At 35.6% G+C, this 23,658-nt stretch overlaps 1 protein-coding gene across 1 annotated transcript; it reads right to left on the bottom strand.

The window, feature by feature from the left end:
- Positions 1-844: 844 nt before the first annotated feature.
- Positions 845-22,274, bottom strand: TERB2 (telomere repeat binding bouquet formation protein 2). Its single transcript, XM_047737596.1, has 7 exons — positions 22,186-22,274; positions 21,990-22,071; positions 21,096-21,235; positions 19,192-19,253; positions 15,752-15,837; positions 8,750-8,838; positions 845-2,562 (listed from the first exon to the last, which is right to left on the bottom strand). The coding sequence occupies exons 1-7, from the start codon at positions 22,247-22,249 to the stop codon at positions 2,420-2,422; spliced, it is 666 nt and encodes a 221-aa protein (XP_047593552.1). The 5' UTR covers positions 22,250-22,274; the 3' UTR covers positions 845-2,419.
- Between the last annotated feature and the right edge of the window lie 1,384 nt (positions 22,275-23,658).

Here is a 23,658-nt window from a genome sequence, read left to right as displayed (position 1 = left end):
GCCTCAATTCAAATTACTCTAGCAGCAAGAGACATGAAAATATACTGCCTTAAACAAAACAAAAGTTTATTTCTCTGTCACTTAAAGTCAGCCCAGGGCTGAGATGGCAGATATCTCTCCAATGACCTCTGGATCCCAGGCTCCTGTCACAGGTCCCAGGCACAGTCTACTGCTCTGTCAACCATAGGGTATAGTTCTTGCTGTTACAGTTCATCCAAGCAACAAGATGAAAGAAACAGAAAGAGCAGGGGTGGAAGGAAAGGGGACCAAGTGTATGTGCCAAAGGTCTTTAAGAAAAGTTCCCAGATGCCCTTTCTGCTGAGCATTGATTGACCAAAACATTGTGATAGAGCCATACTTAACTTCAAGTGAGACTGAGAATATGGTCTTTATCCCAGGTATCATGTGTCCAGGTAGAAATTAGGGGTTTTATCATCATGAAAGAAAGGGAAACACACATTCAGAAAACTCATAGACTCTCCCAGTAACTCGTAATTTATCTGTCACAAAACCCCACCAAAATCTAGAGAAAAATAATCTGGTCACAAAGGATGAAAGAAGTAAGATGAACTAAGAACTATACACTAAATTAAGCAGTATGAGGAATAACTATGCCTAATAGTGAAAAGCATCAGAGGAGACATGTTTGCAAAAGGGTAGAGAAATAACCAAAAGTTCTAAAATGGGGAGAGCATTTTTATAAGATGGGAGCCAGAGGCAATATCAGTCAGATATACTAGGCAAATAAAAAGTCGCTTAAATGAACAATAAGTAAAATCTCACTTCCTTTCAGGTCCCATTAAGACCATCAATTTTTATCAAAACACTTTATTTTTGCCTCTTTTATTTGTTCATATGTTTCCAATTCCAAAGGGCTTACATTATCAACTGATTTTTATTTTTATTTTTTTTTTGCTTCTGGTAGTATTTCAAGGATATGCATTGTATCTAATCTTCCCTATACTCCTAAAGATGTAATTAATTTCCCTTAGAAATCACTGTGGTTGTAGTTTTTTATTTACTGTATTAACACTATCAGAAAAAATATTGAACATTCCCAGAAATCACAACTTAGTGTAAATTTACTTAGTCTTTTTAATCATTAATTTGAGATCCACAGACAGGCTTGGTTTCTATGTAAGAAACAATGTGACTGAGATAAAGTGTTCAGGAGAGATAACATTTAATATGTTTCAGGAAAAGGTTATTAACATTTAGTTTAGTGGGGGTTTTTTGTTTTGTTTTGTTTTAGTTTACAAGTTCAGAAGAGTTAATTATAAATACAAATATAAATAAAGAAAAGTTACCATAAGGGGAAAATAGAATTTTCAAATGATGCTGAGATTACCATAATATGCTGTATAATGAAATTTGAATCATGGGAGAAAGGAAAGGTCAGAGCCCACATATGCCCAAATGATCCAAACACTTTTAAAAAGTGCATTTTCTTTAGATAATTCTGCAGCTGGTATGCACTTCCTAGGAGAAAGTACAGTTTTAAAAAGATGATAGCCTCACAAAAAATATATCATATATATAAAGTAATAAATCCACCAGGTTCTATATAGCACGACCATATGTATAAAGATAAGAAGTTGCTGTCTTGAAATCATTATTTAAAAAATAAGCCAAGCATGTTGGCTGGTTTCTGGTCCCTTTTGCAGATCTGCTGTCAGTTACATCTGAAACAGGCTACAGCACGTATCACGTGAGACAGTGGGAGGAACTGACTAGGAAAATCAAGACAGTCATGTTCTAGTCCTTATTTGGCCCCTAGTTAGTCACTCTATGCAGGACACACTCTCAAGGCCTTCACTTCCTCATTGTTCTCTAAGGTTCTTTCCAGCACCGTGATTCTAAGGTGACTTGAGGACCTATTTCAGATGATATAGTATTGTATACATTAAATCACTTCTGGTACATGTTATCAGGAACTGTCCACACATGAAGTCTGCATCATTAAAACTTTTTTCTCCATATTTCTCAAGATAGAAACAGTAACTTAGAACGTAACAATAACATTTTAATTTTTTAAAATCAAAATAAGATGACCAGAATCATTAAACTTAGTATTCACAGCACTAAACCTAGAAAAACATATAATTAATAGAATGTTAAAGCCGAAAGACCATCTGACAGACAGACTTCTTATTAAGTGTTTTAAAGACAATTACTCCATAACAACTGCATACTCAGGATTTGTGGACATAACATTACAAGCTGGGGGAAAAAATCCAGCTTAAATGTCAAATCATGGAGACAGAATGACTCTGAAATTCCGGAAGACACATTTTGAGAAAGAAACAGAATTCTCCCCCATTTCCCCATTCCCCTCTCCCAAAGGGAAGAATGTAAAATTATGCACATCTTTGGTAAAATTTCAGAAAAAACAAATGCCTAGATATAAAGAAAATTTAACTTAACATTTTCTCTTCAATTTGTTTTTTATAGCAGACATGTTAATTTCATTTTGAACATGGTATGCCAAATATCCTGAGCTTCCAGGAATAAAGTCATGTAGCTCCCCAAGGAATTTCTTCATGGCATCAATTGATATATAACCTACAAAATAAAAAATACATGTATTTGAAATCCTATCATGCTATCATACTGTTTTGAAGTATCTTTGATTTATTAGAGTTAAGATTTCTAAAGAAAGTTTTTAGAAAAAAGTGAAAAGAAGAAATAATGCCAGTGAGAAGATTCTCTATGAAACTTGATAATTACCAGGGAACACCTCCTTCCCAACTCCCCACTCCGTGCAGCCATCTACCTCTTATTTTCTTTTATCTTTTTAAAAGATTTTATTTATTTATTTGAGGCAGAGAGAAAGACAATAAGAGAGAGCACAAGAAGGGGGTGGGTCAGAGGGAGAAGCAGGCTCCTTGCTGAGCAGGGAGGCTGAAGCAGGACTCGATCTTGGGATTCCAGGATCAGGACCTGACCGAAGGTAGTCGCTCAACCAACTGAGCCACCCAGGCACCCTATTTATTTATTTTTAAAATTTTTACTTTTTTATTTAGAGAGAGTGTGTGAGCAGGGGAGGAGCAGAGGGAGAGGGAGACGGTCTCCAGCAGACTCCATGCTGAGCACAGAGCCTAAATTAGGACTGGATCCCAGGACCTGAGATCATGACCTGAGCTAAAACTGAATTAATCAACTGAACCACCCAGGAGCCCCTTCTACCTCTTTTTAAAACACAAATATTTTATTTTCCACTTTGACTACTGAGAGTGTAATGTCCAGGTTGAGGATAAAACATAAAGTACCTAGACCAAAATAACTGGAAAGTGTCTGGCTTAGAGTACAATAACTTAGAACTATCTATCCAATAGCTACTAACAACACAAACAGCTCATCTTCACTAGTAGAGCAGGACACACTTTCCTGCACTGCTAACACAGGGTTAGCATTCTATAATAAGAAATTAAGGAAAGGGGGGCCTGGGTGGCTAAGTTGGTTAAGTTGCCTTCCGCTCAGGTCATGATCCCAAGGTTTTGGGATTGAATCCCGAATCGGGCTCCCTGCTCTCTAAGGTGTGTGTTGGGGGGAGGTCTGCTTCTCTCTCTCCCTCTGGCCCTAACCCCTACCCCCATGCTCTCTTTCAGATAAATAAATAAAATCTTTTAAAAATAATAGATTAAGAATAATCAGTATTATTGCTTAGTCAACAAAGATTATGAGTGTGATTAATTTTGATAACGGTAATCTGAAATTGATAAGAGTAGTAAAAAACCCATCTTAGAATGTGGAGAGCTTAAAAGCTTAAGGGCTCAATGACTTTAGGGCAACCCATTTGGGACCCCTCTCACTCTAAAGGGCTTTTTTCCCCTTTTTATCTGTTCTTGCCTTCACTTAATAAACTTTTACTCACTTCAAAAAAAAAAAAAAGGGCTCAATGGCTTGAAGCAATATTATCTTCACAGCAACTGCTTATCTGAGTGATTATATTTTATGAGTAATATATTTATAATTAATATTAAAACTGAGAGCTAATTTAGAAGTCAATACTGTGTGAGAAAAATTCTGGTAGAGCTCAAAGATGATTGATTTTTTTTTTTTAAAGATTTATTTATTTATTTATTTGACAGAGAGAGAGAGCACAAGCAGGCAGAGAGGCAGGCAGAGAGAGAGGAGGAAGCAGGCTCCCTGCTGAGCAGAGAGCCCGACGCGGGGCTCGATCCCAGGACCCTGAGATCATGACCTGAGCCGAAGGCAGCAGCTTAACCCACTGAGCCACCCAGGCGCCCCAAAGATGATTGATTTTAGAATACCACCACCAACATGCGGTACACATGCATATAGTTTGATTGCTTTTAATAATATATAATAAATTGACAGTTAATAAATTAACTATGAATTCACTAATATAAAACTGATTAGTGTCTTTAAAGATATTTTTTTAAAAGATTTTATTTATTTATTTGACAGACAGAGATCACAAGTAGGCAGAGAGGCAGGCAGAGAGAGAGAGAGAGGAGGAAGCAGGCTCCCTGCGGAGCAGAGAGCCCGACGCGGGGCTCGATCCCAGGACCTTGGGATCATGACCTGAGCTGAAGGCAGAGGCTTTAACCCACTGAGCCACCCAGGTGCCCCCTTTAAAGATATTTTAATCATAATCATTTACTTTAGAAAATCTCTTGGACACTATTTCTATACTCCATATGGTTCACGATCTTTGCCTAATGACTAGGTTTCTATGTAAAATAAACTAGTAAAGGAAAATATTAACATTTAGTTAATTGCACTGTGTGAAGTTTCTAAAGGTATGTGTGAGGATAGGAATTTTTAAAATAATTTTTATAGTAATAAAAATATTCCTATAAGAAGGATAGGACATTTTTGCATCAGAAATGGATTATTTTTAGCAGTTTTGAAGTAATTAGGACTTCAGGCTGAAGTTCACTGACACTCAAACTAAACTAGCTTAATAGAAAGATCGCTGTGTCAACCAAACTGTGAGGAAGGCAGACATATTGCAGGGCCTCAGAAGTAACCAGAGCTCACGGCTGTCTCTCATTGGTATCCAATTTTTCTCTGCGTGTTAATTTCAGTTCTTCTCTCTTGAGGCAAGTTGGCTTTTTTTACATGGTAGGAAACATGGACCCACATGACTTCCAAGTTTTAGATCTGAAGAGCTATGGTCACCTGAATGAGAATGATTTGACTGGCTGCATTCTATGTATAAAAATCTAGAGAAAGCTATGACTGGCCCAACTCAAATCAGGTATTCATTCCCAAGGCAAATGCTGGGGGTGAGGAGCAAGCTCATGTTTTAGGAAATGACTATTTCTGTGTATCAGATAAATTGAGGGGAAGAAAAGAAAGTTCCTAAGAAAGGTATTCTTGGTGAAGAATTCCATACATGTCTATGGTAGCCAGCCTCCCAGATGGCCCTAAATGATCCCTATCTCCTGGTATTCACAAATTTGTGTAGTCACTAGAAGGAGAGTCTGTACTTAGGTTGGTCTGTATGACCAACAGCACATGGCAGAAGTGATTGTATGCCACTTCCAAGAGTAGGATAGAAAAAGAGACCAGTGGCTTCTGTCTTGGGTATGCTCTTTTTCCCTTCTTGTATTTCTCACTCTGAGAAAAGTGACCTGCCATGTTGTGAACAGCCTTATGGAGAGGCCCACTTGGTGAGGAGTTTGGCCTTTGGCCAAAAATCAGCAAGGACCCAAAGCTTGCCAATAACCACATGAGTGAGCTTTGAAATGGATTTTCCAGTACCACTTGTCCCTGAGTAACTTCAGCCTAGCTGACAACTTGACTGCAACCTTAGGAGAGATTTTGAGACAGAGTATCTAATTAAGATGCTGTTGGATTCCTGGCCCTCAGAAACTATCAAGTAATAAATGTTCATTGTTTTAAGCTGCTAACTTTTAGAGCAATATGCTACACAGTGATAGGTAACTAATACAGTATCTTTTATAAGTTCCCAAATTTTTAATTATCAGAACTTTTTGGTTTGAAAATTTTTGCCTGCAAGATATTTACATTACAAGTTATTTACAGTTATTTACTAATTTTTTTTTAAAGATTTTATTTATTTGACAGACAGAGATCACAAGTAGGCAGAGAGGCAGGCAGAGAGAGAGAGAGAGAGGAGGAAGCAGGCTTCCTGCCGAACAGAGAGCCGGATACGGGACTCAATCCCAGGACCCTGAGATCATGACCTGAGCCGAAGGCAGAGGCTTTAACCCACTGAGCCACCCAGGCACCCTATTTACTAATTTTTAAAAAATTAGTCACACATGTAGCGGTCAATCAGAATTTCTTATCATGGGTGATAAGTAATGATATCAGACTAAAATAATTTAATTCCAGTCAAAAGCAAAAACTAACAAAAACAGACCAAAAAAAAAATCCCTTGATATTTTATGGGACATTTATGGGACATTTGGGACTATCTGAAGATATTTTTGGTTGTCACAACTTGGGACCACCAGTTCTAGGGTATAGTTCCAACTTGTATTTTCTACAACCTAAAATCTAATTAGTTCTATTTTAAGAAACTTAACATTCATTGAATTGAACCCAATCCATTTTGAGGAAGACACAGTCAAGTTACAGTCACAGAAGTTATTACCACTGCCTAAATTAGAACTGTCACTCACTATATTCCAACAAGAAGTTATTCCTTCCTATAAAGCAGATGGGCATGATTTAAAAAAAAAAAAAAGGAAGTAGTTGTCATTTCACATCAAAACTAAAGCCAAAGAATCATCTCTAAGGCTTGAAACTTTCTTTCAAGAAAGTACAGTTTAAATTTTTTAAACATTTTTTTATAAAAATTTTAATGTAGGGGCACCAGGTTGGCTCAGTCAGAAGAGCCATGCCTCTTGATCTCAGGGTCATGAGCTGGATCCCAGTGTTGGGTGTGGAAGTTACTTAAAATAAATAGATAAACTGGGGTGCCTGGGTGGCTCAGTGGGTTAAGCCGCTGCCTTCGGCTCAGGTCATGATCTCAGAGTCCTGGGATTGAGCCCCGCATCGGGCTCCTTGCTCAGTGGGGAGCCTGCTTCTCTCTCTGCCTCTGCCTGCCTCTTTGCCTGCTTGTGCTCTCTCTCTCAAATAAATAAATAAAATAAAATCTTTAAAAAAATAAATAGATAAACTTAAAAAAATAAAATCTTAATATAGAAATATAAGGAAAGAAAATGATCAAGAAAATAAAAAGATCAGAAAATTTTACTTTGGCTCTATCAAAATTAACAAAAGATTATCGCAGGTTGAAATTTTACTTTAAAAAATCTGACTAATGATTATTTTTATAGTTCTTTTTTAGTTTGTTTTTAATACAACACTTTCATGTCTTTTGAATAGTCAGCAGTGAAAGAGAACAGTATTATTACATGTCCAAATCTAAGGATTTGTTTTTATTATACGGCTGATTTTAACACTTAACATTGATTTTTAAAATATGCTATCAAACACTTGGTAAATCCAAATGAACATGAGACATTTAGAATCTGGTGATAAAGTTGCCTGAAACAAAATCAATACCATTAATGGGCCACAACCGTGGTTTAAGGGGTACCTACATTTTATCTGAATGTTTAGGCCTAGGGATAAATTAGGGTAGCAATCGCTGCTCCCGATATTAGAACTTAAGTATTTCTACTTAGTTCATTGTCCTTTGCAGGCCACGATTGCTCCTAAGAACCCCAGAACTGACTTCTCTGCTGTCAAAGCTAGGTAACAGACACAGCCTCAGAAGACACATTAAAAGTTCTTTTTAAAGTGCTTTTCTAGGGCACCTGGTTGGCTCAGTGGATTAAGCCTCTGCCTTGGGCTCAGGTCATGATCTCAGGGTCCTGGGACTGAGCCCCACATTAGGCTCATTATCTCTGCCTGCCTACTTGTGATCTCTCTCTCTGTCAAATAAATAAATAAAATCTTTAAAAAATAATAATAATAATAATAAAGTGCTTTTCTAAAGGCTATGAACAGAAGAAAAAAAATAATGAAACAAATGGCTCAACCAAATGTAAGAAGGAATAATACTATGAGAGAAGATATAAGAATTTGTGGATTAGTTGCAAGAGTTAGTTTTGACACTGATAAAGAGAATGTGATAAATATAGAAATGATTTTTAAAAATTAAATTTCAAAAACCTATACTTCTAAGTTGCTGTGTTTGAAACACGATATTTTAAAAAATAATCCGTGACCCTACTGAATACTACCCAGATCAAAGTATATAAATACCGACCTCACTTACCACTGTCCAAATCCCAATGGCCAGTGTCATCTGGTTCCCATGGTTCCACCCCCTCATGTCAGCCTTAGTAAGCAGTCTTTCTACATGTCAGGTACTAGAAAACCCAAATATGGAGTCCGAGTACACCTGTGAACCTCTTTAAATTTTATGCAAAGCTGGTGTGTTATGTTTGTATGTGTGTATGCTAGGGAAGGGGGTCTATGTTTCATCAGATTCTCAGAGAAAACTATGATTAGAGATGTCCATATAATTTATCTTCCAAATTGGGACACCCGAGAGAAAAAAACTGATCCCAGGACAACAGACATAAACTGGGACTGTCTTGTGTACACAAGGATGTATATTCACGCTACCAAAAGACAAATGTTTTAACAGAAAACATGGGACCTATCTCTAGGTCAGTTCTGCAGATTTATTTAATGCATTGTTGTACATTGGGTATTTAATGATTTATTATACAAAATAGTCTTTTGTTTCTTCCCTACTTGGGTTTTCTCTAAATTTTATTTTATTTTAAATTACCTGTTACCATGTTGTTCACAGGATAATTCTGAAGAGGGAAGTACATCTGCTTTTCTGTAACTGGAGTCCTTATAAAATGCTTTTCTGTGCTATAAAATCAAACATACAGATAGTCTTATTTATATTTGCTTTTCCCTGAGAAATTATTCCAGACAATATATATACAGTAATCTATTTGTTTTTGAGCAGACTTCAATCTTATTGGGTGAAAATGTTAAGTGTAGACTTCTTTTGTGCTTCTAAGTAATACAAGTTCCCATATAGATATTTTCGGCTTTCTTGGCCACTTCACAAAACATATTTTTTGTGCATATAGAGGCATAAGTCTTTTCAGTATTCTTAAAAGCAAAATAATTCAATAATATTTTATAATTAGATAAAATATATATATGTATATGCATATATATATATATATATATATATATAATCTTAAATATGCCAAAGAAAGTATAGTGGTGTTTATTTGAAATAATTATAGCATTTTTTGTTATTCAGTGTTTAAAGAATTAGAACTCTATTAACTAGTACTTCGATGCTTTAAATAAAAAATGAACTTTGGGGAAATCATGAGGTACACTAAGATTCTGAAGTGACTTCTGAGTTAAAAAGAAAAAAAGTTAAAGTATTCTGAGTGTGGTTGTGTAGTATAATTAATTATATTCTCACTTTTAAGAGCTAAGTAATTTTCAACTAAAATATTCTGTTTTCTAACTGTGCCAAGTAATAATGTTTACTGTATTTAGACTACATATAACCAATAGATAATACAATTATATGAAAATAAAAACCTCAATAATAAAGTTGGGGTCATCCTTAATTTATTATTTTCCTTAAAAAATCTAAAATTATACTTAGTGAAAGTAAAGCTTTATTTTCAATTTGTTTAAAAATTAGATTTCATCTGAACTCTTTTTTTTTTTAAAGATTTTGTTTATTTGACAGAGAGAGATCACAAGCAGACAGAGAGGCAGGCAGAGAGAGAGAGAGAGAGAGAGGGAAGCAGGCTCCCCGCTGAGCAGAGAGCGCGATGCGGGACTCGATCCCAGGACCCTGAGATCATGACCCGAGCCGAAGGCAGCGGCCCAACCCACTGAGCCACCCAGGCGCCCCATGAACTCTTTTTTTTTTTTAAGATTTTTTTTTAGAGCAGGTGAGAGAGAGAGAGCGCATGAGCTGGGGGAGGAGCAGAGCGAGAAGCAGAATTCCCAAAGAGCTGGGAGCCTGATGTGGGACTTGATCCCAGGACTTGGGATCATGACCTGATCCAAAGGCAGATGCTTAACTGACTGAGCCACCCAGGTACCCTGAACTCTTACAAAAGAAATGACAGCTCAGTTAGGATAAGATCCTTCAAACAAAGCAAAATAATGTTCCCAGAAGAGTCAGGGACTATAAAAGGATAACCATTATTGTTATTTAGTATGGCTTTAGAATTTCTGGCTAAGCAATGAGATGGGGGAGGGTAGAGAAGGAAATGGAAAAGACATCTAGTAAAAAGGAAGAAGCAATCTTTCATATTAACAAATGATATGATTGTACACCCTGAAAAGCCAAGAGAATCACTGAAATATTTCTAGAATCTTAAAGATTCCAAGTGGGTAGTTATAAGACAAATATCCCCAAATCAATAACTTTCCTATATAATAGCAATAATTAATAAAAATAAAATGGAAAAAATGAACCAATCCACAACAGCAACAAAATTCATAAAAATCTAGAAATAACCATAACAAGATATTTGTCATTCTATATGCAAAAAAATGGGAAAATTTATTGGAATATAGAAAAGGAAAATAAAGAAAAACAAAAAACATTCTCCTGCAGAGGAATATAAAAAATTATAAAGTTATCAGTTCTTCTTAAAATTTAACATAATTCTCAGGGCGCCTGGGTGGCTCAGTGGGTTAAAGCCTCTGCCTTCTGCTCAGGTCATGATCCGGGAGTTCTGGGATTGAGCCCTGCATAGGGCTCTCTGCTCAGCAGGGAGCCTGCTCCCTCCTCTCTCTCTGCCTGCCTCTCTGCCTAGTTGTGATCTCCCTCTGTCAAATAAATAAATAAAATCTTTAAAAAAAATTTTAACATAATTCTCAATAGGGATTTTAGAGGTTAAGAAAAAAATAATTCTAAAATTTACCTGAACAACAACATGTTAGAATATCTAATAAGAAGCAGACCAAATTTATAATAGAATGGAAAAAAAAAACTAGCAATAATCTTAAAAGACATATAAAATTTATATGAAGAAAATATGAAAATGTTCCTCAAGGGTCACAAAAGAAAATTCGAACAAGTGGGGAAAAAATACCATTTTCTCAGATAAGAAGATTCAGTATCAGAGATAGTCTCCCTAAGTTAATCTATATATTTTTTGTAATGTTACTAGAAGTAACAATAGTAACTTTTTAAAAATATATGAACAAGGTGGCTCTAAAATTCAGACAGAAAAACAAACCAGCAAGAAGTTAATAACTAAGAAAATTTGAAAAAGAGTAAAGAGGAAAACTAGCACTAGATATTAAATCATATTATAAAGAACTAAAACAGAGTCATATGTATGGCAAATGAATGGAATATAAAAATATAAAATGCAGAAACAGACCCAAATCCTTACAGGGATCTAACCCTATGATAAAGGTGGCATTTTAAGGCAGGTTAGGGGAGGGAAAGATAAATTATTTAATCAATAGCCACAAGTAGTTAGCTATCTGGAGGAAAGGAAAAAAAGTGGATCCCCACCTCACTTATTACACAAAGACATATTCCAAATGTGTTACAAATTTAAATTGAAAAATAAGTAATTAAGAAGAAACCAAAGCAAAAAATAATAATAATAATCTTAAGAGAAGGAAGACTTCCCTAAGTACAACACAAAACCTGAAAGCCATTTTTAAAAAAAGTTAATAAGCATTAATGTATATAGTAAAATATATTTGCATGACAAACCCAGCATTTTTTAAAAGATTATTTATTTATTTATTTGACAGAGAGATCACAGGTAGGCAGAGAGGAAGGCAGAGAAAGAAGGGGAAACAGGCTCCCCGCCAAGCAGAGAGCCCAATGAGGGGCTCGATCCCAGGACCCTGAGATCATGACCTGAGCCGAAGACAGAAGCTTAACCTGTACTGAGCCACCCGGGCGCCCCAAACCTAGCATTTTTTAAAGTCAAAAGACAATAGGCTAAGGATTAATTCTAACTTATTTCACAATGAAGCAATTCTCCTAAAATGTGAAGTGTTCTTATCAAAAAATAAAAGCAAAACTCGATCAATAGAAAAATGTGCAAAGGATATGAACAAACAGTTCACAGAAACGAAGATATAAGCGGTTCTCCAACAACTAAAGACACACAACCTTGTTCATAATAATAACAATTCAAACAAAACGAGACTAAGATACCATTTTATACCTATTAGATTAACAAAGACCAAAATTCATGATGTACTCTGTGTTGGGGGAGGTATCGTGAAATAAGATGACTAACCATCCCAGTTTACCCTAGATTAAGGGATTTCTCAGGACATGGGACTTTTCAGTGTTAAAATCAGGACAGTTCTAAGCAAACCTGGATGTTTGGTTCCCCTAGCTGGAAAAGGCACTTTTACACACAACCAGTAGGAGCATAAATTGATTTAACCTGTATGGAAGGCAATTTGGTAAGACTTATCAAGGATACAAATCTACATGCCTTTTGACCTCCTAAGAATTACCCTACAGACACTTACCTAAAAAGTTACATTACATAATCAGTCACTGAAGCATTGTTTTAGACAGAAAATTAGAAATTACCTAAAAGTCCATTTAAAAAAGCAACTAGAGGGGAGCCTGGGCACCTGGGTGGCTCAGTGGGTTAAGCCTCTGTCTTTGTTCAGGTCATAATCCTGAGATAGAGCCTTGCATCGGCTCTCTGCTCAGCAGGGAGCCTGCTTCCCTCCCCCCTCAAACCTCTGCCTGCCTCTCTGCCTACTTGTGATCTCTCTCTGTCAAATAAATTAATAAAATCTTTAAAAAAATAAGCAATTAGTTAAGTAAATTATGAAAAATCCACATAGTGGAACACTATACAGTATAAAAATGAAAAAGCTCTTTATGCAATAATATGGAGTGATCTCCAAGGTAAATTAATGAGTGAAAAAAGGCAAGGGACTGAACAGGACTTATAGTCTGTCACCATTTGTTAAGAAAAAAGAGAAATGAAAATACTTACATGAATTTGCTAGTATACGTACATATAAGAAATGATAATATTGGTTGTTTCTGGGAGAGAAACTGGCTCACTAGGGACCAGTATTTTCATAATACCCTCTTTTGTATGTGTTGGATTTTGATTAATTAAAATTTGAAAATGAAAAATAATATGTAGGCATGAAGAACTAAAGAAAAGATTTTTAAAAGGAGAGTAATGGGGGCACCTGGGTGGCTCAGATAAAGCCTCTGCCTTCAACTCAGGTCACGATCTCAGGGTCCTGGGATGGGGCATCTCAGGGTCCTGGGATCAAGCCCCGCATCAGGCTCTCTGCTCAGCAGAGAGCCTACTTCCCCCTCTCTCTCTGCCTGCCTCTCTGCGTACTTGTGATCTTTGTCTGTCAAATAAATAAATAAAATCTTAAAAAATAAATAAAAAATAAATAAAAGGAGAATAATGAGTTTGAGACTTGCCTTGTCAGGTATTAAAATACATAAATGAAGTTTTATAATTTAAAATGAAATGTGACAAATTCGCAAAAGGATAATATAGCTATTATATGAAGATGCCAGACAAATTGATAAGACAAATAGTAAGACCCCCAGTAAAAAGGGGAGAAAGGATAAGAACCACAGGAAAGAAATATAAAATGCTAATAAATTCAGAAAGTTTCAAAGCCATTAGAAATTAAAGAAAAATGCACATTAAAACAAGATGTATTTGTATAAAACTAGTAAGAAATGTACTAATGTTGATGGCGGTTATCTCTAAGTGGTGGAGTTGCTTATAATTTAAAATTGCTTTTTTTCAATTTTGAAAAATTACATGCATTATGTTTATAACAATAGTTAAATTCATGCAATTTTCAGAAGATTTGGGGAACATACTGGAAAGCAGGAAAAGCATTGTAATTAAGAGTTTGGATTCTGGATCAGCTAGACTTAGCTTCAAATTCAGCTTCACTATGTAAGTAATATTGGGTGACATTTAGCACTCTGAACCTGTTTCCTCAATTGTGAAATGGGGCTGATAGCATTTATCTCTTACAAAGTTATGAGAATCAAATGAACTGATAAGCTCACAAGTGCCACACATTTAGCAAGTGTTTAATAACTGGTTCATTACCTACTGTTCAATACCATTAGTAGTATGCCAACAAATCAAATGTTTCCTGAGTAAGGGCGAAGTATATTTTATCTATGTTCACACTGCACCCTCTGGTGGTTCTATAAAGTAAAGGTTCTAGGTTAGACACCTACTAAGGTATCTATTCATCCTTCTTCCATTGTTATTGTTATTGGATTGGACATACTTTCCCCAAATTAGTAAGTTCCCTTTGTATCCTAAACTACTTTTTGTTAGGTGTTTTTCCATGTGCTTATTTTTCTTTTGACTTAGTTTATGGTGTTTTTATTGCCATGTACAAGTTTAAAATATTTTTGATAGTCACACTTACCAATCTTTTCCTTGATGGCATCCGTGTTTTGCAGGGCAACTATTTCCTAAAGAACTTATATATCTTATATCTTTCCTAATCAAGTGAATCACTGGGAGTTACTTTTTATTTTTTATTTCCCAGCCTTTTCTTATAAGGTCACTTAGGATTATTATTCTTTCCTCTATTAAGAATATCTTCAATAAGATATTCTTCTATTAAGAATATCTCTATTAAGAATATCTCTATTAAGAATATCTCTATTAAGAATATCTTCATGGTCTTACCTCTTCCATTCTTATTTTCCTTCCTCTCTTTACCAGTTTCTTATCTCAAAAAAAAGCATAGCCTTTTTTTACTATGTTCAAAGGAGTAAGTTCAAAGGAGTGCTATACACAGAGATCCCAAGACTTAAAATATGGATTCTCTAACTTAAGTGGTAGAATATCTAGAAGTCACAGGACCATGAAACAATAGTTTACTAAACTTAATTAAATACACAACTTTGTGTAAATTAGATAACAACAAACTTCAAATTATAACAACCAAATAGTAGGTACAAGAGATATAAGTAAAAAATGAAGAAAAACTTAAAATTGAAGACACTATATAATGTAACCACATTAATTTTTTTTTCCTTGGATGTTTGGAGGTTTATTTATCACTGGTGGGCTCAGAAGAGACTGTTCTCCAAAGGTCTGAGCTAACCCTTTAATTTTTATATTGAAAAGAGACACTACTATTTGATCATTTTTATTTCTGCAGCTAAATGCCAGACCTTCGAATAGCCAGTAATCTCTATCAGTATTTGGAAACCAGGGAACCAGAAAATATGGAATTAGGACTGGATAATAAATAAGCCTGAAACAAAGGGGGCCTCTCAGAGATTGGCTCCAACATAATGGTAAATCCATGATTGTCTGTCTTTTTAAAATTAATTTCTTAAACCAAAGTAACCACATTATAAACAATTTAGAAAGGAAAGGGGAAAATCACTCAGAACTTCCGATCCTAATAAAGTTACTGCTCATATTTTATATATCTCCTTACTTAAAAAATTAAAAAATAATGTAACAGTAATACAATATACATAAATTCTTATTTTTTCTTTTGCAAGGATAGTCCATCATAGTGGTTGGCTCTGGAATTACACTGACCCAGTTCAAATCCAACTTCTCTCCACTTAATAATATAAGTTTGTATGACTTTCAGCAAATTAACCTGTCTAATCCTAGATCTCTTTTGCTGTAAGATGGCAGTGGTGATAATGATAATATTAATTGTGTAAGAAGACTGTGAAAATTAAATGAGATAAACACTTATAGTTAGTGTTCGAAGATCCCTACATTGAACTGAATATCAAAGAAATGTATGAATTCAATACCTTTTGGATAATTCTTTTTCTTGATCTGTTGCTAGTTCACTGCTTTCCCTAAGGGCTTTTATTTCATTTGGTATTACTTCATCATGCTGTGGATAGCAAAAGAAATCACATTTTTTAAAATGAGCACACCAATGATCCAATCAAATAGTTTTTTAAAAAGCAAAAAAGTAAATTGACAATATGTATCAAGAGTCATAAAAATATTTATACACTTAGGCACATTCAATCTAGTGCGTTGGCAAAAACTCACAAAACTTTGCACACACACACAATTATACTACCTGCTTTTAGGGCTATGTAATGAAGACTATGTATTTTTTAAATATCAGGTCTGATTGTATTAGATCGTAAAACTTTGACTAATTTTATTCTCTTTTCAATTTTTTACATTTTCCCTAATGTGGCCATATTACTTTTTAGTTTTTAAAAGATAAGGGAAAAAATGTTTATTAACTTAAACTGTCTTAAAAATCCTTGACTTGAGGGGTGCCTGGGTGGCTCAGTGGGTTAAGCCTCTGCCTTCGGCTCAGGTCATGATCTCAGGGTCCGGGATTGAGCCCTGCATCAGGCTCATTGCTCGGAGGGGAGCCCGCTTCCCCCTCTCTCTCTGCCTGCCTCTCTGCCTACTTGTGATCTCTCTCTCTCTCTGTCAAATAAATAAATAAAATCTTAAAAAAAAAAAAAATCCTTGACTTGAAAATTCCCAGACTCCCTTGACTTACAAATCAAAAGTATGAAGTAAACTGAACAAATCATATTTCCCCTCCAAAACTAAAATGGAGGGGCACCTGGGTGGCTCAGTCATTAAGTGTCTGCCTTCGGCCCAGGTCATGCATGATCTCAGGGTCCTGGGATGGAGCCCCATGTCCAACTCTGCTCTGTAGGGAATCTGCTTCTCCCTCTCACCCTCACTCTTCCTCTCTGCTCTCTCTCTCTCTCTCTGCTCTTCCTCTCTCTCTCTCAAATAAATACATAAAATTTTTAAAAATTTAAAATTTAAATAAAATTTAAAATTTTAAAAAAATTAAAAATTAAAGAAAAATTTAAAATTTAAAAAACCCACAAAATTAAAATGGTGTCTTAGGCTATGGAGTTAAGAAAGAGTAAAATGTGTATAAAGCTTTTCAAAAAGATTATGTGAAAGTGACTCAGGTACTGGTACCTGTCACATAATATAATTACTTAATATGCCATTAAGAAATTTCTCTGGTTAGATCACAAATCCACTCCAAACAATAATAATGTTCCTCAAATTACTTATGAGATTTACCCTTGTTGTTGCCATTCAATGAAGTCCTTTCTACTTACATATTCTATGGTTACATTATTATAATTGGCTAATCTCAATCATTATTTTGAAAGAACTAACCAAATCGTTTATCATAAAAATCACATAATTTCTAGAGTCAGTCATCACTACAAGCATGTTCCACTAATTTTTTTTCCCTGTCTTTTTTTAAATTAACATATAATGTATTATTTGACCCAGGAGTACAGGTCTGTGAATCATCAGCTTACTCTACTAATTTTTTTCATAGAAAAAATAATGGATTGGGTTGGAGCTGAGAAAATTTGATTCCATTTTGCTAATGCCTAGCATGTGAACTAAAACAGGTTTTTACCTTCTCTTTACCTTGGTTCTCTCAGTTTCAGAACTGAGTGATTAATTAATGGGCTTTAAGGAGCTTTTTAGCTCTAAAGTTCTGCATACTCAATAATTATTGTTAAATAACAACCATTCAGTCACCACTCACATTCCTGAAAACACTATCACAAGCCAAGGATTAGATATTATGGTCCTCAGTACAACACAGCCAAAGATACTAAAACAACTATGATTTTCAGATGATGACAACTTGAGAAAAAAAAAAAAAACTAATGAAAGAAATACAAAATGTATAAGTTAATTGCTTGGCTTCAGACATAGAAGATTTTCTCCCTAAGTGTTTATTCTGAAAATTTTCAAACTCTGAAATGTTAGAGAATAATACAGTAAGTACTATATAGCTTTCACCTGATTCTTAACGTGTCAACATTTTTATTACTCTGCATGCCTTCTCTCATTTTTTATTTTTTGCTGGACCATTTGAAAAGATTTGCAGATATTATGACATTTTACTCCTTAATCTTTAGCTTGCATTTTCTTTAAAGAGCATTCTTTTATCTTTATAATACTATCATCACAATTAAGAAAATTAACATTAATTTAATCTCACCTAATAATCCATATTTAAATTTTCCCAATTGTTCTCAACATGTCTTTTTTACTTTCTATTTTTAAAATGTCCAGAATCCTATCAAGGTTTAATATATCATATTCGGTTGTTATGTCTCTTAATCTAGAACAGTATTCCTGCTTTTTTTTGTTTTTTATTTTTTATGATATTGTTTTAAAGAGTCTAGTGTGATATGTCTCACATCCTGGAACTGTCTGAGTGTTAATTAGGTTAAACATTTTGAACAAGAACACTATATAGATATCACTGTATGCTTTCTACTATATCACATCCAGCTGAACATAATGAGAGGTTATTCCAATTTTTGGTGATGCTAAATTTGACCAGTTGGCTAGGATGGTGTCTGCCAGATCTCCCTACTGTGAAGGTATATTGCTTACCTTTGTAACTAATAGGTAACCTGTGGGGTGATAATTTGAGAACATGGTTTTAACACCCAATAATGACTCTGCCTAAATCAGTTATTTTATTGGGGGTGGTAAAATGGGGTTTTCTATTTAGTAGCTGTTTTATAAGGAAAATTTCCCTTACTCCACCTTTCCTTTCCTTCCTTCCAACCCTCCTTCTTGCCTTCCTTTCTTTCTTCTTCTCATCTCTTTTCCTTCCTTCCTGCTGTTCTTTCTTTCTGCTTTTGGAGTATCACTGTTGAATCATGGATTCTTTTAAATTTAATGCATTATTCATTACTTATTCATACTAGTCATTCTTTTTGATGATCAAATTATCTCAAATTTAGCTACTGCATAAAGATTTTGAAGTAAATCAAAAGCATTGACAAATTTGAGGCAGAACAGCAGAAGCTATAAAACAGTCAATTTCCAGTATTGTACACATTTATTGAGGGATATTATTCAAAACATTTAACAAATGACACAACACAGGAATTAGTAAATCAGAATCTATGCTGGCAGTAAAAAACTGGTAAATACTGTGAACCTATTATTCCCCTAATTAATGATAAAAGCAAATTTTCAAGTTTTTTACATGAATAATTTTATTCATACAAAACTATCTCAAATTTGTCAGTGTACTAGTGTGAAATCAATGTCAAAGTACATAATATTCAATAAAAGCATGCCCTTTAAATTCCATAACTGGGATCACTGGTGTTAACATGTCACAAATAAGCATTTTTCAGATTACATTGCTTTCAAAAATTTTTGAAACTGGAGATTCTAACCAAATACTTTAATTTACTCTTACCTTCTCTCTCTGAATATGTTGGTCTTGTTCCCAAATAAAACTACCAAGTTTTCTTCTTATTTCTGTGGTAAGAAAAACAAATCCAATACTATTTTTTAAAAGTAATTTTGTAGAATTTTCTGAAGTTTATCTGAAGTCTGAAATTTCTAGGCCAGCGTTATTCCACTTGCATCAAACTCACCTAAGATACGTGTTTAAAACACAGATTCTTACTGAATTAGAAGACTGAGGAGGAACTCAGGAATTTGCATTTCTGACAACCTCCCCAGATGATTCCAAAGCATTATGAAAATAACTATTATAAATTTTTTCTTCTGGAATTTATGCCTTCATTAGATATCTGTGTCTTCAGGCCAACCATCAAAATAAAATAGGCCAACCAGTCAAAATAAAAGGCATAAAATTCCTAAATTTGTAGAGTAGAGGTCCTCAAGAATTCAGTAATTTGGTAAAAGAAGAGTGGAAGAGGAACATGTCTAGTGGGCATAGTAGTATAGGAATTCTAAGAATGTTCAGCATATCAAAGGAATATGTCATCATCCTTAATAATCTCAAAAGCTTCCACAGTAGCCTACTTGAGGACAAAAAGGTAACACTCCTCTAGACCTATGTTGTCCAATATAGGAACCACTGGACTAGCTATATATGAGCACCATATTGAAATGTGGCTAGTCCAAAGTGAGATGTGCTATGAGTGTAAAATAAGCACTAGATTTCAAAGATTTAGCATCAAAAAAAGAATGTAAATATCTCAATAATTTTTATGTTGGTTATATACTGAAATGGCATTTTAGATATATTAGGTTAAATAAACTATATTCTTAAAATTAATTTTACCTAGGGGTGCCTGGGTGGCTCAGTTGGTTAAGTGTTTAACTCTTGATTTTGGCTTAGGTCACGATCTCAGGGTCATGAAATCAAGTGGGGAGTCTACTTAAGATTGTTTCCTCTCCTTTTGCCCCTCCCCTCCCCTGGGCTCTCTCTCTCTAAAAACAAACAAATCTTTAAAACATTAATTTCACCTATTTTTATCCACAGATTTCTTATTTATACTAGAAAATTTAAAATTAATATGTGGTTCATATTTGCATCTCACACTTCTACTAGACTCTACTGGTCTAGGTGGATAATAATGTATACTTTTTATTCTTATAAAGAACATGTTTTCATTTAAAACAGATCTGTTAAAATTTTATTTATTAATCTTATTTTTTTAAAGGTTTATTTATTTATTTTAGAGAGAAAGAGAGAGCACGCATATGTTGTGGGGTGAGGGAGGAACAGAGGGGGAGAGAGAGAGTCTTAAACAGACTCTGCACTGAGTGTGGAGACCCTAATGCAGGGCTTGAACTCACAACCCTGAGATCATGACTTGAGCCGAAATCAAGAGTCAAATGCTTAACCAACTGAGCCACCCAGGCACCCCAATGTATAAAAAATAATACAAATATATGGGTTCATTATTAAAATGAATCTTAAAATTTCATTATAATAATGAAGAGATTGAAAACTAGCAAATATTTATTAAATGTTCACATGTCAGACTACTTAATATATTATCTCATTTTATCCTCAAAACAACTTTTTAAAATTCTCAAAACTAGTAAATATTGGATCCTCACCAAGGAGCACTGGGAGGGCAAGATATGCTTTTTGTCTTATTCACTACTGAATCCCCAGCACCTGGGTTGAAACCTGACACACAGGAGTTCAGTGAATGTGTGAATGAGCAATAAACAAAGCTAGAATATACACCCAAGGCACTCTGATCCCGAGTCTATGATTTTCCACTTATATTAAATGATGCAAAACACAAAAATCTCTTATTGAGAATGAAGATCAACCAAGTTGGGAGACCTAGGTGGATCTGGCTAATAGAGATTGGATAAATGATTTTTGCTAACCTTCTTGCAAGCATGCAGGAGGAAGAATGAAATGACCTAAAGCCACCGAGTTTTTCATTTCAGCATTAGCTACTGCAGAGAGATAGTAGGCGTGAAAAACTGTAGCATTATCTTCTATGTAATCAAGGCTCTGATATATTCTAGGAGAAAGAAATGAAATATTTTAGGTTATAAAAGAAACAAGAATGTATTCAACCTTTCAAAAGAAAAGAATAACTGAGTGGAAGTAGGGATAATTATCTATAGGCAGTCAGGACAGTGGGGAATAAGGGAATGGGGAAAGGGCAGCCAGGGTGGTGATTAGATCTCTGCTTTGTAATGATAACATGAAGGGGGATTGCAGGTGGGCAGATTGGAGGCAGAGTAACCTCTCTGAAAGCTAGTGTGATAGTCCAGCAAGACGTAATAACCGTGTGTAGGAAGATAGTAGCAGTGAGCAAGAAGAACTTTTACATGGGTACATCATATATGTACCCTAACGTTTGGCCACCGACTGATTAATGGGGGTGGGGTGATTATTCTCAAGAAACCACTAGCATTTTAAGTTTGAGAAGACAGGACCTGGTGCAGGTGTGAAGGGGCAATCAGGAGATTTGGTTGAAACATATTGAATGTGATGGCCTTCAAAGCACCACGTAGAGCTGTGGGAGAGACAGCTAGAAGCCCAAGACTGGAACTCGGGAAGGCTCATGGACCAGGTAGGAGGCCACGTCATTGTGGCAGAAAGGAGAAGAGAAAGGTTGTTTATGTCCCTCCCCCCTTCCCATCTAGGGCTGAAAACTTGTTCCTTTCCAGTCTATTCCTATCATCAATATTTCTTAGTGACCGCGACTTCCATCTTCAGCTCCTGGATCATCAGGACCCGAGAGGCACGGCCAGGTGGCCTTCAGGTACCTCAGTGTGTCTGGGTGGGAGGCATCACAGCTGAACAAGAAGTCGGCGTCCTTTGGGTCATTGATGGAGCCCCCTTCGGCCACTGTGAAGGCAAGAGCACAAGGTGAGCCTATCAAGTACCCTGGGACAAAAGCCCCATGGAGAAAAGAGATGCTCTGCCCACCACCTCACCCGCACCTTCCACCCAGCTGCCTACCCCAGAACTGCCTCAGTTCTCGGCCGACGCTGCCACAGAACCAACCCCGCTGCCCTTGAAACATGGCGATCGGCTCGCACCCGGGGGTGTAGGGGAGGGGGGCCTAATGGGGATCGCTAATTGGTCTGAGGTTCGAAACGAAGCTCGATGATTGGTTCTCAGAGTAATGGGCGGGAAAACCCCGAAGCTAAAAGAAGAGGCGTCTGGTCACTACTGGCGAGCGACCAACGCGTGAGATTGTGAAGAAGCGGCTCAGCTTTCACCCCCGAGGTGGCGGAGAAGGGTCAGTCATGCTTGTGAGTGTTAAACCTTCAGTGTTAAAGTTATTGTGCTGATGTTACAGGCATAGCCACAGGTTCTGTGGCATCAGGTATTATTTTGAAGCCAAACTCATTTTATCATTTATAAATGTTTCAATTAGAATCTGTAAAAGATAACGACTTTTAGAAAGACAAAACCACAATACCATTATCACACTTAAAAATAATAATTCTTTAATACAGTCAAATTGCACCAGTGTTGAAATTTCTGTTTTTTTCAAAATTATGCTTTGCTTTTCGTTTCCACCACCCACCACCTACCCCCCTCCCTACATCAGTTTTGATAATCTATATTTTTCTGGTGTTGGGTCCATTTAATCTAAAATTTCAAAAATATTGATATAAAGGTGATAAAACATTTTATTATCCTTTTAAATGTCTGCAGGCTCTGTAACAATGGTTCCTTTTTCATTTCTGTTATTGGTTATTTGTACCATTTTATTTCTTGGTCTCACCACAGGTTTGTCAGTTTTATCAGTCTTTTCAAAGAATAAATTTCCGGCTTTGTTGATACTCTAATGTATTTTCTATATCATTAATTTTTGTTCTTGTAAGTTCCTTGGTTGTAAATTGCTGTTCTATTAATTTCTTGAAATAGATGAGTGATTTTCATTCTGTTTTCTAATATGTGCATATGAGGCTATAAATTTTCTTGAAATTGTGTTTGCTTAAAAATTTCCAGGGGCGCCTGGGTGGCTCAAGGGGTTAAAGCCTCTGCCTTCGGCTCAGGTCATGATCCCAGAATCTTGGGATCCAGCCCCACCTGGGGCTCTCTGCTCAGCAGGGAGCCTGCTTCCCTTCCTCTCTCTCTGCCTGCTTGTGATCTCTCTCTGCCTGCTTGTGAATAAAATCTTTAAAAAAAATTTTCCAAACATGAGATTATGTAGTTAACTTGTTGTTAATGATTTTTGTTTTAAATGCAGTAAGGTCGACGAATATGGCCTGTATGGTTATAATCTTTTAAAATGTGTTGAAATTTCCCTTATGATTGAAGTATATGGTCAGTGTTCTCTGTGTGTTTGCAAAGAATATTCTGCAGCTGTTGGATATTCTGAGTGTTGGATGCAGGATTCTGCATGTTTATATGGTCAAATTTGTTAATCATATTGTCAGGTTTTACTATCAGTTACTGAAAGAAGCATATTAAAATCTC

Source organism: Lutra lutra, chromosome 7 (genome assembly GCF_902655055.1).
Source record: "Lutra lutra chromosome 7, mLutLut1.2, whole genome shotgun sequence".
In the NCBI taxonomy this organism is placed as follows: Eukaryota; Metazoa; Chordata; class Mammalia; order Carnivora; family Mustelidae; genus Lutra; species Lutra lutra.
This window is presented reverse-complemented; position numbering and strand designations above follow the sequence as displayed.